Source organism: Suncus etruscus, chromosome 8 (genome assembly GCF_024139225.1).
Source record: "Suncus etruscus isolate mSunEtr1 chromosome 8, mSunEtr1.pri.cur, whole genome shotgun sequence".
NCBI classification, from domain to species: Eukaryota; Metazoa; Chordata; class Mammalia; order Eulipotyphla; family Soricidae; genus Suncus; species Suncus etruscus.
Genome location: NC_064855.1, coordinates 48,031,620 through 48,047,372, shown reverse-complemented (window position 1 = coordinate 48,047,372; position 15,753 = coordinate 48,031,620). Strand labels below are relative to the sequence as shown.

The window sequence follows — 15,753 nt, the reverse complement described above, 5'->3', positions numbered from 1 at the left end:
TGGTTTGGGCCACACCTAGCAGTGCTCAGGAGTTACTCTTGGCCCTGTGCTCAGAAGTCACTCCTCAAAGGCTCAGGGAACCATATGGGATGCCGGGAATCAGACTCAGGTCCGTCCTGGGTCAGCCACCTGCAGGATAAACGCCTTACCACTGTGCTACCACTCTGGCCTCCAGCACATAATTTTCTAGATAAATTGTAAACTGACAATTGTTTTATGGATTAAATTATTATTTTTCTTGTTTTTGTAGTTTTTATGGATTAAATTATTATTTTCTTGTTTTTGTAGTGTACCCAGCTGTACTCAATCTTGTTCAGGGAAGGCAAGTGCAATACCTACTTACTATCTCTCTGGCCCCATGAATTAAATTAATTTTAATAGCAGAGTACAGTGGAACAAGAATTGGGCTGGAATCAAAGTAATTTTTATTTTTATTAATTTATTGTTATTATTGTTGTTGTTATTTGGGTACCCAGCAGTGCTCAGGGCTTATTCCTGGCTCCTCCTTTGGGGGATAACTCCTGGTGGTGTGGGGAACTTTATGTGGTGCTGGGGATTGAGTGCAGCTCCTGGCATATGGGTAAAGTGGCTTAAACCCTGGATTGTCTCACTTACCCAAAAGGTATTGGTATTAACAGGTAACCATAAAGGTGGAAATACAGACTATATATAAATATATTAGATATTACTATGATTATTTATTTAACATGCTTTTCTGGAGAATGCCAATGACAGTTTATTCAGAAAAAATCAGAGTAAAAAATATCTGAGCACCTCAGTTTCATATGCATGAACTAATGAAAATGTTAGTGTTGAAGTTTGAGCTGCAAGTTAAACAGGTATTGCATATGAAAGCACATTTCAAGCTATAACACAAAGAAACCTTTCATCATGTATATTTGTGTATTTCCAGACATAGCACCTAAACTAATTTGTGCATGTCACTTATCAGTCATAGAAACTTAGATAAAACAAGCTTGATTTTCTCTGCGCTTAGAGAACAGGGTCAATGCTGCTTACCATACCTCCCATGCTGGGAAGTATCAAAGTGTCAAAGAGTTAAGAGATATGAAATTCTGTTAGTCCTAATGTCAAACAGAAATGTGTCCTAGAGAAAGTGTGTGATGTGAAAATGCAAATCAATGCCATATTGGGATATTGAATTTGTGGTCTTGTAATTTTCTCAGTCTCTGATCTCGCTATTAAAATAGTTCAAGGGGCTAACCAGTGAGTCACAGATGGGGTGGATAGTTATTCTCAGAATTGTAGACTTGTTCAAAAACAGTGATCAGACTGGTATTAAATTGGAAAAATTGATCTCAAAGTTTGATTTTCTTTACTCTAATAGAAGGTGATTCTAATTTTCTAGAGGTGTATAACCTGTATGCCCTTTCAGTGATGATGACGTAACTCCAGGATAACAAACTCTCCACCTAGATAGATGCACCACTTGTCCTCACTACTCCTTCCTGACTCACTTTCATCTGTTTCTTTAGTAGAATGGGAGAGCCCAAGTCCAATCGTACTTACCTATTAAAACTTTGTAGTTGATCACCATTGCTATGAGAGGACCACCCAAACTCTGCACGGTCTGGCTTTGGCCAGTTTCTACAGACTCTTCTCAAAGTTTGCTCCATGTGGCTTCTGTTCTCCCAGACACACAGGTTCTCTTCAGTGTTTGCAAGGATCAGGCTTTGACACAGGCTCTTCATTCACTCCTTTTGCTTGGCTGACTTTAGATGCCACAGAGATGCATTCCCCAAACTGCTCTCACCACAGTCATGTTCCCTTACTATAGGCTCCCCTAGTGCTTTCTCTTTATGTTCCTTCATGCCATTTCTTTCCATTGACACTGGAAATTTATTGGTTGATTTTTGATTAGTGGGTCTCCCCAATGAAATAAAAAGCTTCAGGAGGGCAGACATTTGTCTGTCATTTTGGATTGTTTTTATTAAGTGGGCCATATCAGAAACAGGTCTTATATAATTGCCGACTTGATCAATTTAATTCACATTGCTCTACCCAATTTCCTATAAGTTATGGTATGCATTTTGAAAGCCAGCTGTTTTGAGGTATGTTTTTATTTCAATTTTAAACGAGGAAAGAAAAACCTGGTGCTGCTGAAAGGTCAAACACTTTCTTGATGGAGGGAGCTAAGTAGTTTATTTAGTATAAAAGTACTGAATTTATTATTTTTATATATTTTGATGAAGAACAGAAGTTAGGATAATGATTAGTGTAGTTAGAAGGTATCTAAAAATGGTTATTTTAGTACCTCTACTTTTCCAAAAGGAAAAAAAAACCCAAATCCCATCATGATGCACACAGTCATGCTTGGTTTGAACATCATTCTGTCTTACTCAACTGGTTTCTTGTCAATGCATTGGCTGGAGGACACATCCGCCTCTTAAGTTTCGCACTTCTTGGATGAATTAAAAGTATCACACAATGTCAGAGCACAGAAAAGATAAATTCAAGAAGCTTTTTATTACCTTTTCTTCTGAGTCCCCTGGTTGACATGTGATTACTCCATCTCTTGATCCTCCTGCAAATGTTGCCTTACAGTTTGCAAGCCACTGTTGTCAGAAAGAGATAAAAACATGCATATATTGAGTGATGTACTAGAAACATCTTTCTTATCTATTTTGTCAGGGAAATTGACTAATTTTATAATTACACTAAACTAAAATGTTGTTATGATGGTTTATATTTTAAAAATCATTTTTAAGGGCCAGAGAGATAGCATGGCAGTAGGTCATTTGCCTTGCATGCAGAATGATGGTGGTTTGAATTCTGGCAACCTATATGCTCCCTTGAGCCTGCTGGGGGCGGTTTCTGAACAGAAAGCTAGGAATTGCCCTTGGGCACTGCCTGGTGTGACCCAAAAACCAAAAAAAAATTATTTTTGAGGTTAAATATTAATTTGGAAATTAAATATCTGTGTATATGGGTTTAGTTATGGTCATTTAAAAACATACAATTGACATTGTGATGCATCATTTTGTTTCACCAAACTATTACTAATGTATAAATTAAACCAAATACACATGTTGTTTATACGGTTCACCTTTCATTTGAATGAAAAAGAGATATGACCAATACCTTCTTATAGGGTAGGTGATTCTGGTTATTTTTCCCCCTATTTTTATTTATTTTTGGTTCTGGGATCACATCTGGCAGTTCTGAGGGCTTATTCATGGTTCTATGCTTAGGGATCACTCCTGATAGAACTTGTTGGGGGGATTGAATCTGGGTTGGACTCATGCAAGGCCAGTGCCTTACCCATTGTTTTATCACTCTGGGAAAGTTGATTCTGGAGAGTGCAGTGGTCTCAGAATATACCTAATTCTCTGTTATATTGAAGTAGTTTCTATGAGGGTCAGATCTACTTTGCTATAGAAAAAGATATTTTATAGCATTTCAGTTATTTAGGGATCCTGCAAGGATTCAGCATCTGGGATAGTAACTAACACTAATGAGAAAAGAAATATTTTGGCTGAAAACAATAAACACTGTAGAAATTGAAATTCAGGTAGCAAAAGACTGGCTTGTTCACCAACCAACATTGGGTTGGTGAAACTATGGGCTCAGAATAAAAACTAAAAAAATAATATTTTGAAGATATAATTTTAATAAAACCTATGTTATTAAGAATACTAGTCAATTCTGCATACAAGAATCACTCCTGTTATGGCTCAGGGAGCCATCTAGAGTATTCGGGATAGAGCCCATGCTGAGTACTTGTAGAGTAAGCCTCTAATGCATGGTGTGAGGAAACCTCAGGCTCCAAAACTAGAACCTGAAAAGTCGTGGGTCTGGCAGTGAATGTAGACGTAGGAAATAATCCACACAGTGAAAGCAGGCAAAAATGAGTTCAGGAATTCCAACACTCAAGCCATGAATCCCACCACAAAAGCCTTCTGCTCCTAATGAAAGCAGTTTAGTGGAGGAAGACCTAAGAATGAGCCCCAGCCTTCCTGAAATATGGTCTTTTATTAGCAAGAACCAGATCACACCTTAGGGAATATAAAGTATGGAGAGATCCAGTAATCCAATCACAAGATCACACAGGCTGCCTTCTTCTTTGAGGATAACTTGCAGTTCAGTAACTTGTCTGACAGCAACAGCACTATCAGCCAGAATGCTGACATAGAGCAGGAGACCTTAATGCAGGATGAGCCACTAGAGAACATCATGAGCAGTTTACACGCCAATGGTGCTGCCCAAGCTCTGCTCTCCATGCAGTGAGTGGTCTGCAGCAAGTCCAGCCTGGCTGATTTAACTGATCCTTCAAATTTACACTGGAGCAGCACCATAAGCAACAGTGTGGCCACTGTGGTAGCAGTGGCAGCAATGGCATCATCTTTTTGGGATAAAGAAATGGTCATATACAAGAAGGAAGGGCATTTATACATTATAGACAGACACTATGTATAATATGGATGGATATTATACAAACATAGAGGTGGCCACAACACACAAACACACTCACTCATAGATGAAAAAAGGATTAATCCATAGGAAAATTGACACAGGTGGAATGGGTCAAAGCGCTTCAAAATATAAAGCAGGTATGTCAGGTGTAAACAATTTCTAGTTCTAGTAGTACTTGACATTGATGGAGGGGGCTTTGCTGAAAAAAGGCTTCATAGTTTAGAACATTCTTAAAGGGGGGCCCAACCGTGAGAAATTGTGAGTGCTGCCTGTGTGTGTCTGTCTCCTGTCCTGTTGCTTGAACATCTTGGGAGTGGGCCGAAAAGAGGCTCCAGAAAACTCGCTCTCCAAGAGGCTCATTCAAGGGCGGGCACACCAAGGAACTGCTTCACAACGTGAAAACTGGCTATAAGCAGTACTTTGCAAAAGTCAGGTCCCTTGTTTGTGACATCAGGATGGGAAAATCTACGAAACTACGCCTGCTCAGTGGGGCCCGACTGTGAGAAATTGTGAGTGCTGCCTATGTGTGTCTGTCTCCTATCCTGTCGCTTGAACCTCTTGGGAGTGGGCCAAAAAGAGGCTCCAGCAGAGCACGACTGCTCCGAACGCCATTAAAACAAGAAGAGAAAATCACTCTAAGAACTGTGCTGAAGGCTGAACTCTGCTGGAACTCAGATGCCAGCACCCCTATCTGCCTGTCTTCTGTGTTGTGCTCCATTTTCGGCCTGATTTCATCCTGTGTGTGGCTCAACTGCGGTTGGCTCGCCTTCCCTGGAGCCTTCTCTGGAGCTGAGCTTACATGCGCAGAAAGGGGAAGCCGCTGAACTCCACTGGAACTCAGATGCCAGCACCCAATGAATACAACCACAACACGTAGAAAAATCCACAATACAAGTGTCACAATGGGGAAACAATGCAGGCCAGTGCCAGACATAAAGAATGACGATGGCAACTTTGATGACTTGAACATGACCAACCAACTAGTCAGTCTCTCAGATAAGGAGTTTAGAGTCGCAATATGAAAGATGTTCAAAGAACTCAAAGAAACTATAGAAGAGAACACTAATAAGAATCAAGAGAATATGAAGATAGAAATCAGAAAACTCCAAACTGAAATTTCAGATCAAATAACAGGTCTGATATTCAGTAGATGAATTGAAGAAAAACATGGTTGAGCTTCCCCACGGGTTAACAGCAGCTGAGGATAGAATTAGTACACTGGAAGATGAGATGAAGAACAATTCCATACAGCAGAAGAAATTGGAAAAAAGCCTTAAAGCAAATGATCAAACAATGGAAAAATTACTCAAAGAATGGGAACAGATGAAAATAGAAGTCTATGATAAGCACAACAGAAAAAACTTAAGAATCATTGGAATCCCAGAGACCCAGGAAGAAAATCTCCAGGAAGAAAATCTCCAGGAAGAATCAACGGTCCAGAACATCATTAAAGAGAAATTACCAGAGCTAATGAATACATGCGATCAAATCCTGTATGCCCAAAGAGTACCAACTAAAAGACACCCCAGAAAAACACCCAAGACACATCCTAGTCACAATGATGAATCCCACAGATAGAGACAGAATTCTGAAAGCAGCAAGATCGAAAAGAGAAATTACATTCAAGGGAACATTCTTGAGATTTACTGCAGACCTGTCACCAGAAACACTCAAGGCCAGAAGGCAGTGGTGGGACATAGTGACAAAACTCAATGAAATAAATGCTTTGCCTAGAATACTGCACCCAGCAAAACTCACTTTCAGGTTTGAAGGAACAATACATGGTTTCATAGACAAACAACAGCTCAGAAACTTTACAGACTTAAAACCATTCTTAAAAGAAAAACTGAACGGCCTACTTTAAGACAAGACTGACCAACAGACACACCAAACTTCGATATAAAGATGCCACTAACTTCCAAGACAATTCTTTCTCTCAATGTCAATGGACTAAATGCACCAGTTAAGAGACACAGAGTGGCTAAATGGATAAAAAACTCAATACAACCTTTTGCTACAAGAAACACACCTGAGTAGTCAGAACAAACATAGACTCAAAATAAAAGGCTGGAGGAAAATCATCCAAGCAAACAACACACATAAAAAAGCTGGAGTGGCCATACTAATATGAGATGATGCAAACTTTATACTTAGGAAAGTTGTAAGGGACAAAGATGGACATTTTGTATTAATCAAGAGATACATACAGCAGGAAGAAATCACTCTCCTAAACATATATGCAGCGAATGAGGGGCCAACAAAATATTTAATACAATTGTTGACAAATCAGAAAAATAATATCAATAACAACACAATGATTGTGGGAGACTCAACACAGCACTGTCAATTCTTGACAGGTCAACCAGACTGAAACCCAACAAGAATGTACTAGACCTGAAAAGAGAAATGGAAGAAAGAGGCCTAGTAGATATATACAGGACACTCCACCCCCAGAGGCCTGGATACACATTTTTCTCTAATGTACATGGGACATTCTCCAGGATAGACTACATGCTAGCACATAAAACATAATATCAAGAGGACAGAAATTTTGCAGGCTACCTTCGCTGACCAAAAGGCCCTGATATTATATGTGAACTACAAAGGGACACAGAAGAAAAACTTTAATACCTGGAAGTTAAACAGCCTAATACTGAATAACCAGTGGGTCCGAGATGAAATCAAAGAGGAAATCAAAGAGGAAATAAAATGAATTTCTGGAAACAAATGACAATGGAGACACAAACTATCAGAACCTATGGAAACAGCAAAAGCGGTCCTGAGAGGAAAATTTATAGCTTTGCAAGCACACATCAGGAAAGAAGAAGGGGCATACCTGAATAGCTTAATGACACAGCTCATAGAATTAGAAAGTACTCAACAAAAGGACCCAAAAAGAGGGAGACAGAAGGAAATAACAAAGCTGAGAGCAGAAATCAATGAAGTGGAAACCCGAAAAAGAATCCAAAAGATCAACAAAAGCAGAAGTTGTTTCTTTGAAAAAATAAACAAGATTGATAGACCACTGGTAAAACTAACAAAGAAAGAGAGAGAGACAAACTTGATAACTCGTATTAGGAATGAAAAAGGAGAGATCACTAGTGATATGGTAGAGATGCAAAGGGTAATCAGAAACTACTTTGAGAAACTCTATGCCACTAAAAATGAAAACCTGGAAGAAATGGATAAATTTTTGGATCTTATAATATTCCAGGGTTGAATGAAGAGGATGTAGCATATCTAAACACACCCATCACTATTGAGGAAATTAAGACAGTAATCAAATGTCTGCCCAAAAACAAAAGTCCAGGCCCAGAAGCATTTACTAATGAATTCTTTCAAACCTTTCAAGAGGAACTTCTACCCATCCTGGCAAGACTCTTTCATGAAATCGAACAAACAGGAACACTTCCAAATAGCTTTTATGAAGGCAACATCAGCTTGATACCTAAACCAGACAGAGATGCTACCAAAAAGAAAATTACAGACCAATATCGCTGATGAATACAGATGTAAAGATCCTCAACAAAATCTTGGCAAATAGAATTCAACGCCTCATTAAGAAGATCATCTACTACGACCAAGTAGGTTTCATCCCAGGAATGCAAGGCTGGTTTAACATCCGTAAATCTATCAACATAATACACAACATCAACAACAAGAAAAATAGAAATCACATGATCATATCAATAGACACAGAGAAAGCATTTGATAAGGTCCAACACCCATTCTTGATCAAAACTCTCAGCAAGATGGGAATGGAAGGAACCGTTCTCAATATAGTTAAGGCCATCTACCACAAGCCAGAGGCAAACATTGTCCTTAATGAAGAAAAACTGAAAAACTTTCCTCAAAATTCTGGCTCAAGACAAGGCTGTCCTCTCTCACCACTCCTATTCAATATAGCGCTGGAAGTACTTGCTATAGCGATTAGGCAAGAAAACGATGTCAAGAGAATCCAGATAGAAAAGGAAGAAGTCAAGCTCTCACTGTTTGCAGATGACATGATACTCTCCACAGAAAACCCTAAATTCTCTACGAAAAAGCTTCTAGAAACAATAGACTCATATAGCAAGATGGCAGGCTACAAAATTAACACAAAAAAATCAATGGCCTTTCTGTACACTAATAGTAATAAGAAAGAAATGGACATTAAGAAAACAACCCCATTCACAATAGTGCCACACAAACTCAAATATCTTGGAGTCAACTTGACTAAAAATGGGAAGGACCTATACAAAGAAAACTGTAAAATTCTGCTCCAAGAAATAAGAGAGGACACGTGGAAATGGAAGCACATACCCTGCTCATGGATTGGCAGGATTAACATCATTAAAATGGCAATACTTCCCAAAGCATTGTGCAGAATTAATGCGATCCCTCTAAAGATACCCATGACATTCTTCAAAGAGTGGATCAGGCACTTTTGAAATTCATATGGAACAATAATCATCCTAGAATAGCTAAAGCAATCATTGGGATAAAGAATATGGGAGGAATTACTTTCCCCAACTTTAAACTGTACTACAAAGCTATAGTTATCAAAACAGCATGGTATTGGAATAAGGACAGGCCCTCAGATCGGTGGGATAGACTTGAATAATCAGAGAATGTTCCCTAGACATACAATCACCTAATTTTTGATAAAGGATTAAGAAATCCTAAATGGAGCAAAGAAAGCCTCTTTAACAAGTGGTGTTGGTACAACTGGATATCCACTTGCAAAAAATTGAACTTAGACCCCCAGGTGACATCATGTACGAAGGTTAAATCCAAATGGATGAAAGATCTCGATATCAGACCCGAAACCATAAGATATATAAAACAACACGTTCTACAGGACATTGAGACTAAAGGCATCTTCAAAGAAGAAACTTCACTCTCCAAGCAAGTGATAGCAGAGATTAACAGATGGGAATATATTAAACTGTGAAGCTTCTTCACCTCAAAAGAAATAGTGCCCAGGATAGAAGAGCCCCCCACTGAGTGGGAGAAACTATTCACCCAATACCCATCAGATAAGGGGCTAATCTCCAAAATATACAAGGCACTGACAGAACTTTACAAGAAAAAAACATCTAACCCCATCAAAAAATGGGGAGAAGAAATGGACAGACACTTTGTCAAAGAAGAAATACAAATGACCAAAAGACACATGAAAAAATGCTCCACATCACTAATCATCAGGGAGATGCAAATCAAAACAACTATGAGGTACAACCTCACACCCCAGAGATTGGCACACATCACAAAGAATGAGAACAAAGCAGTGTTGGCGGAATGTGGAGAGAAAGGAACTCTTAATCACTGCTGGTGGGAATGCTGTCTAGTTTAACCTTTGTGGAAAGCAATATGGAGATTCCTCCAAAAACTGGAAATCAAGCTCCCATACGACCCAGTTATACCACTCCTAGGAATATACCCTAGGAATACAAAAATACAGTACAAAAATCCCTTCCTCACACCTATATTCATTGCAGCACTATTTACCATAGCAAGATTCTGGAACCAGCCCAGATACCACCCTTCAACAGATGAATGGCTAAATAAACTGTGGTACATATACACAATGGAATATTATGCAGCTGTAAGGAGAGATGAAGTCATAAAATTTTCCTATACATGGATGTACATGGAATCTACTATGCTGAGTGAAATAAGTCAGAGAGAGAGAGAGAGAGACAGAGAGAGAGACAGAGAGAGAGAGACTGAATGGTCGCACTCATCTATGGGTTTTAAGAAAAATGAAAGACATTCTTGCAATAGCAACTTTCAGACACGAAAGGAAAAGAGCTGGAAGTTACAGCTCAGCTCATGAAGCTCACCACAAACAGGGATAAATTTAGTTAGAGAATTAACTATGTTTTGAACTATCCTAATAATGAGAATGTACAAGGGAAATAGAAAGCCTGTCTAGTGTACAGGCAGGTGTTGGGTGGGGAGGAGGGAGATTTGGGACATTGGTGATGGGAATGTTGCACTGGTGATGGGTGGTGTTCTTTACATGACTGAAACCCAAACACAATCATGTATGTAATAAAGTTGTTTAAATGAAAAAAAAAAGAACGTTCTGAAAGAAATCATATTATTCAAGACTAGAATGGTAAGTGATATGGTGATGAGCATGTAAAAAGAGTATGGTATTCAGATATCTTATCCAAGGATCTCTGTAGAGACAGATTTTAGAAGACATAGGCAGGTAAAATCAAATGGGAAATGAATGATTTAAAATATTTGTTAAGATATCACAATTAGAAGTGTTTTAGGAATCCAGTGGAAAATATCTCTGTAATGTGAATTAATTAGGGCCTCCAAACTATATCTCCACAGATCACTGTTAACAAAAGCATTAAAAGTGTATTATAAACACAATAGAATAGAAATTAAGACACTGAAACATTCTAATAATGAGCACTATAATGGGAGTCTGCATTCTCCAGATGTTTTCCTATGGTAATAATGTAAGATCTTTATTATAGAGATATCTAAAGAGCATTCAGTTAGACATCCAGTATCCACTAATTTAAAGAGCTGTATTCATTGCAGCAGGTCTCTTTGAAGTATAAAGTAGAATATAAACTGCTGAAAATTTTACAGATGAGTCACCTATTTCTGAAACTTCTTGATCATCAAATTTAAACCAATGTTTTCTTGCTGTATTTTTACAAAAAGCTGTACAATGACCCTTTTCCATTTCATCATGCCATGCCACTTCACCGGCCCAATAATGGTTCAAACCAGAGAATAAATTGTATTCTTCATGGTTGTTCTTAGAGTCCATAATGTACTGTGATAAGTCAAGGCTTTCTAAAGGAGAATCCACATATTTCTGTAATTTTTTTCATCTTCTTGCCATCATAGAAGAAGCATTTTAAATGTATTAAGAGCACAGGTTGTCATATCCAAATTTCTGTCTCTTTTAAGGAATTCTACTATGTGTTACAGTGAATGTAATAAAAGCTATTACTGTCTATTTGTGCTTCTTTAAAAAACACTTTAAGGCAACCTTGCAACATGCATTTATCTGTAGATGTCAAAGGCAAGGTAAATGAGTAAAGATTTCCAATGTCTGAGATTCTTGTTTTCAGATGAGGCATTGAATTGTGGATTTAAGATGGCCTTGGAAAAGTGTAGCAATAATAAACTGCTTATATCTCTGCAAAGCTTGTTTTAAGGATTTTGAGTCAACAAGATGATCACTATTTCCCTCTGTATGTCTATTCTGCGTATCAGTTTTGTTGAAGTCCTGATGAAGACTCTCCATCAAGAATAGAAATAGTTCATATGGATCCTTTTGACTGTTTCCTGCAACCTCATTATTATCTTTCCCATGGTCATCTTAAAGTCTTTTGGGTTAATATACCTGTGCTGTCCTGCCCACAGGGCTTTTATAATCTTACCAAACTCTTTGCCATATTGCCTTTATGTCCCAATGGATTTGACCTGTTAATGTCCTACTTATAATGGTTCTGGAAAAATCAGTCAGCCAAACTGGGAATAGTATACGACATTGTAGCACTGAGTTCATGTAACTAGTGTTTCCTAAATTAAGAAATCTGGTGAGAGCAGGACCCATTCCCTCATTTACAGAATTGAGATTCTGGAACAGGATCCTGATAGTCTCCACCACATTGTGTGGTGTCAGCTTATTGATTGTCCCAATTATCTATTGAGGTCACAGTTTTGTTTCTTGCTCTCATTTTTTTTGAGTAATATGTGTTGATTATGAGTGGAGTTTTGAAGTCTTCTCATACTTTTGTGTCTGAGTTTCTTCAATTGTGAGAATCCTGCTTCTGACAAGGTGTAGTGAGACCCAATGCTTCTCAGCAGAGTTGCCATTTGTAGAAACATAAGCATTTCTTTTTCCTCAAATGAGGGGATTACCAACAATTAATTAATTATCCATTTTTACCCAAATAGATGAATGGATTTTTTTGTACCTGAACATGCATTTTCTTTTTCTTTCCTTCTTCTTTCTTTCTTTTCCTTCCCTCCCTCCCTCCCTCCCTCCCTCCCTCCCTCCCTCCCTTCCTTCCTTCCTTCCTTCATGAAAACATGTACTGTCAAAATAACTTCTTGTGGTTCATTGTTTTATCATCAGATCTTTTCTTATTTTATTTTATTTTTTTTGTTTTTGGGTCACACTGGGCAGTGCTCAGGGGTTTACTCCTGGCTCTATGCTCGGAAATCACTCCTGGCAGGCTCAGGGGACCTTATGGGATGCTGGGATTCGAACCACTGTGCTGCATCAAGGCAAATGGCTCACCTCAATGCCATCTCTCCAGCCCCTTTCTTATTTTATTTTTTACAGTTGCATTATTAAATGTGAACGTGCATAAGTATATTACATATTTTTATATATACAGATATACACAAATTCATACAAGTTGTGAGAATATCAGAACAAGAACACAAGATCATCTGGGATCAAATCTAGGCATTGACACCTCAAAGTCATCTGCTCTACAAATTGAACCACATCCCTAGCCTGCACCTCCTCCTTTTTTTTCTATTTTCTCCTCTTCTTCCTCCTCCTCCTTCTTCATTCTCCTTCTCTTCTTTCTCTTTCTTCCTTCTTCTTCCTCCTTTTCCTTCTTCCTCCTCATCTTCCTCTTCCTCCTCTCATTCTTCCTCTAACTCCTCTTATTATTCTCTTCCTGGGTCTCTGGGACTCCAATGATACCTATGTTGTTTATGCTGAGTTTATTAAAGACTTCTATTTTCATCTGTTCACATTCTTTGAGCAGTTTCTCCATTGTCTGCTCATTTGCTTTAAGGTTCTTTTTCAATCTCTTCTGCTGTATGGAGTTGTTCTGTATCTCATCCTCCGGCTCAGTGACCCCGTCCTCAGCTGCTGTTACTCCATTGGAGAGGCTTTCAGTTGAGGTTTTCATTTCATCTACCGGGTTTTTCAGACCTGTTATTTCAGTTTGAAGTTTTCTGATTTCTATCTTCATATCTTCTTGATTCTTATTTGTGTTCTACTCATCTTGATCTATGCTTTCTTTGAGCAACATGAATATCCTCAATTTTTTCTCTAAGAACCTTATCTGAGAGGATACCTAGCTGGTTGGTACTTTTTGGGTCATCAGAACTGCTATTTTTATTCTCTATACATGGCGTTGTCCTGCATTGTTTTCCCAATTGCCACACTTGTAGTGTGGTTTTTATTATGTGCTCCTCTGACTCCACTCTTATTGAGTGGGGACAGCTTACTGGTTGGTCCCTGAAGAGATTATGTTTGCTGTGTCTTCTTGGCTGCCTACTGCAGAAAAGCAGGCAGGGAACAAGGCAGCAGTCCTTTATAATGGCTCTCTTGTGCCCAAACACATGGAAGGAATCAACCCCCACTTTTATTGGGCCGGGACAGCTACACTGAAGAGATTATGTTCACCGTCTCTTCTTGGGTCTGGAAGCAAATATTGATGCAGGAAATAATCCACACAGTAAAAGATTGCAAGAACAGGTTCAGAAATTCCAACACTCAAGCCAGGAATCCCACCACACAAGCCTTATGCTCCAAAGAAGGAAAGCAGCTTAGGAAGACAGAAGAATGAACATCTCCTTCCTGAAACCTGGGCTTTTATTAGCAAGAATCAGACCACACCCTAGGGTGGAGAAGAAATACCAAGTAGGGAGGGACCCAATAATACAATCGCCATATCACACCCTACAGTGGAGTATGAATATTGAGTAGGATAGGACCCAGTAATCCAACATTATCAGCAATTCCATGACTATTAAATTGGAATAGGCAAAGTCTGTCTCTCTTAAAGAGCAACATCTTCATAGTATGGGGATCATTCAGTTTTAAATTAATGCACATGCAAAGAAATACAAAACTTACTGAAAGAGTGGCTTCTTTTCTGTTGTTGTAGGTATCCAAATATTCTTGAAGTTCTAAAACACTGAATTTGAGCTTGTCCAGAAGTCCACAAGAAAGGAGCTAATGGAGGTGGAGGAAACTGTATTAAAACAACTAGAGAAATGCCAAGATAAAGGTATGGCAATACAGATAAAGAAAAGTTTATCTAGATGTAAAGTAAGGATCAATTGTATTGTAGTATTAAGCTGTAAAATATATAATGTTGCTTCACTATAAGCTGTATGTACAATTAATACTTTTTCACTATTCTAAATAACTTATGATCCTATCAATTTTAGTCAAATATTCTTTAGCTATTATAAATGAACTTATTTTCTTTTCTTTAATAATATATTTATTATTTAAACTCATGATTATAAATTGTTTTAGTTGGGTTTCAGTCATAAAGAGTATTCCCCCTTCCCCAGTGCAACCTGAAAAAATTTTTTAACTGAGACAAAACAATACATAATATAATGTTCAGGAATAAATATACAAATCTTTTTTTGGGGTTGTCATTGTTGTTGAATATTTTTGGAATCGTGCCATTTGGTGCTCAGGACTTACTCATGGCTTTGTGTTCAGATATCACTCCTGGAGGGGCTACGAGTGGTAGAGATTAAAGTCAGGTTTGCTGTTTGCAAAGTAAGTGCCCTATATGCTGTACTATTGCTTCAGTCCCAGAAACAAATCTTGACAAGAATTGCAAAAGATCTCGTATTAATTTTTTGGCCACACCCGTTTGATGCTCAGGGGTTACTCCTGGCTAAGTGCTCAGAAATTTCCCCTGGCTTGGGGGGACCATATGGGACGCCGGGGGATCGAACCGCGGTCCGTCCTATGCTAGCGCTTGCAAGGCAGACACCTTACCTCTAGCGCCACCTCACCGGCCCCTCACATTTTATGCATGATTAACATTTTATGCATGAACTCTAGTATCTTTAAGATACTCAAGAGGTATAGTGACAGACACCCAAATGGATTTTCAAACTGATTTTGTATTTGTAATCAAATTGTATTTGTAATGGTAATTTGTACCAAAAATTTACAATCTTTATTGTATAACTTATATTTAAAATTACTCAAAAATATAAAATTACTCAAAATAGAAAATTTGTCATATTATATTTCTTGCTTCAAGAGAGTAAAATTCCTAGAAAGATGAACTATTTTTCAAAACTTTCAAACTGAAAGTTCTTCCTCATGTTTCTAAATCTCAGTAATTATTTATTACATGATATGGTCTATACTGGGTATATAAAAAATAACACATAACTTGCCCTTAAAGAGCTCTGCATTCTTGTAGGGTTAGCATTATAGTCTTAGGGTCACAATTGAGTAGTTAGCCAGTCTGTTCTAATCACTATTAAACTCATCACTTGTAGATTGGGTTTTATGAATTCATCCAGAAGGCAACCAACAGATATAGAGAGTGGGAAAACTGAGGTCATTAT

The 15,753-nt window shown here is 38.2% G+C and overlaps 1 protein-coding gene across 1 annotated transcript in view; it reads right to left on the bottom strand.

Moving 5' to 3' along the window:
• FRY (FRY microtubule binding protein) overlaps positions 1-15,753 on the bottom strand; it is a 344,446-nt gene that overhangs the window by 15,471 nt on the left and 313,222 nt on the right. The window contains 2 exon segments of the mRNA XM_049778737.1: positions 2,493-2,576; positions 14,282-14,380. Of these exon segments, the coding sequence (XP_049634694.1) occupies positions 2,493-2,576; positions 14,282-14,380 (183 nt within the window).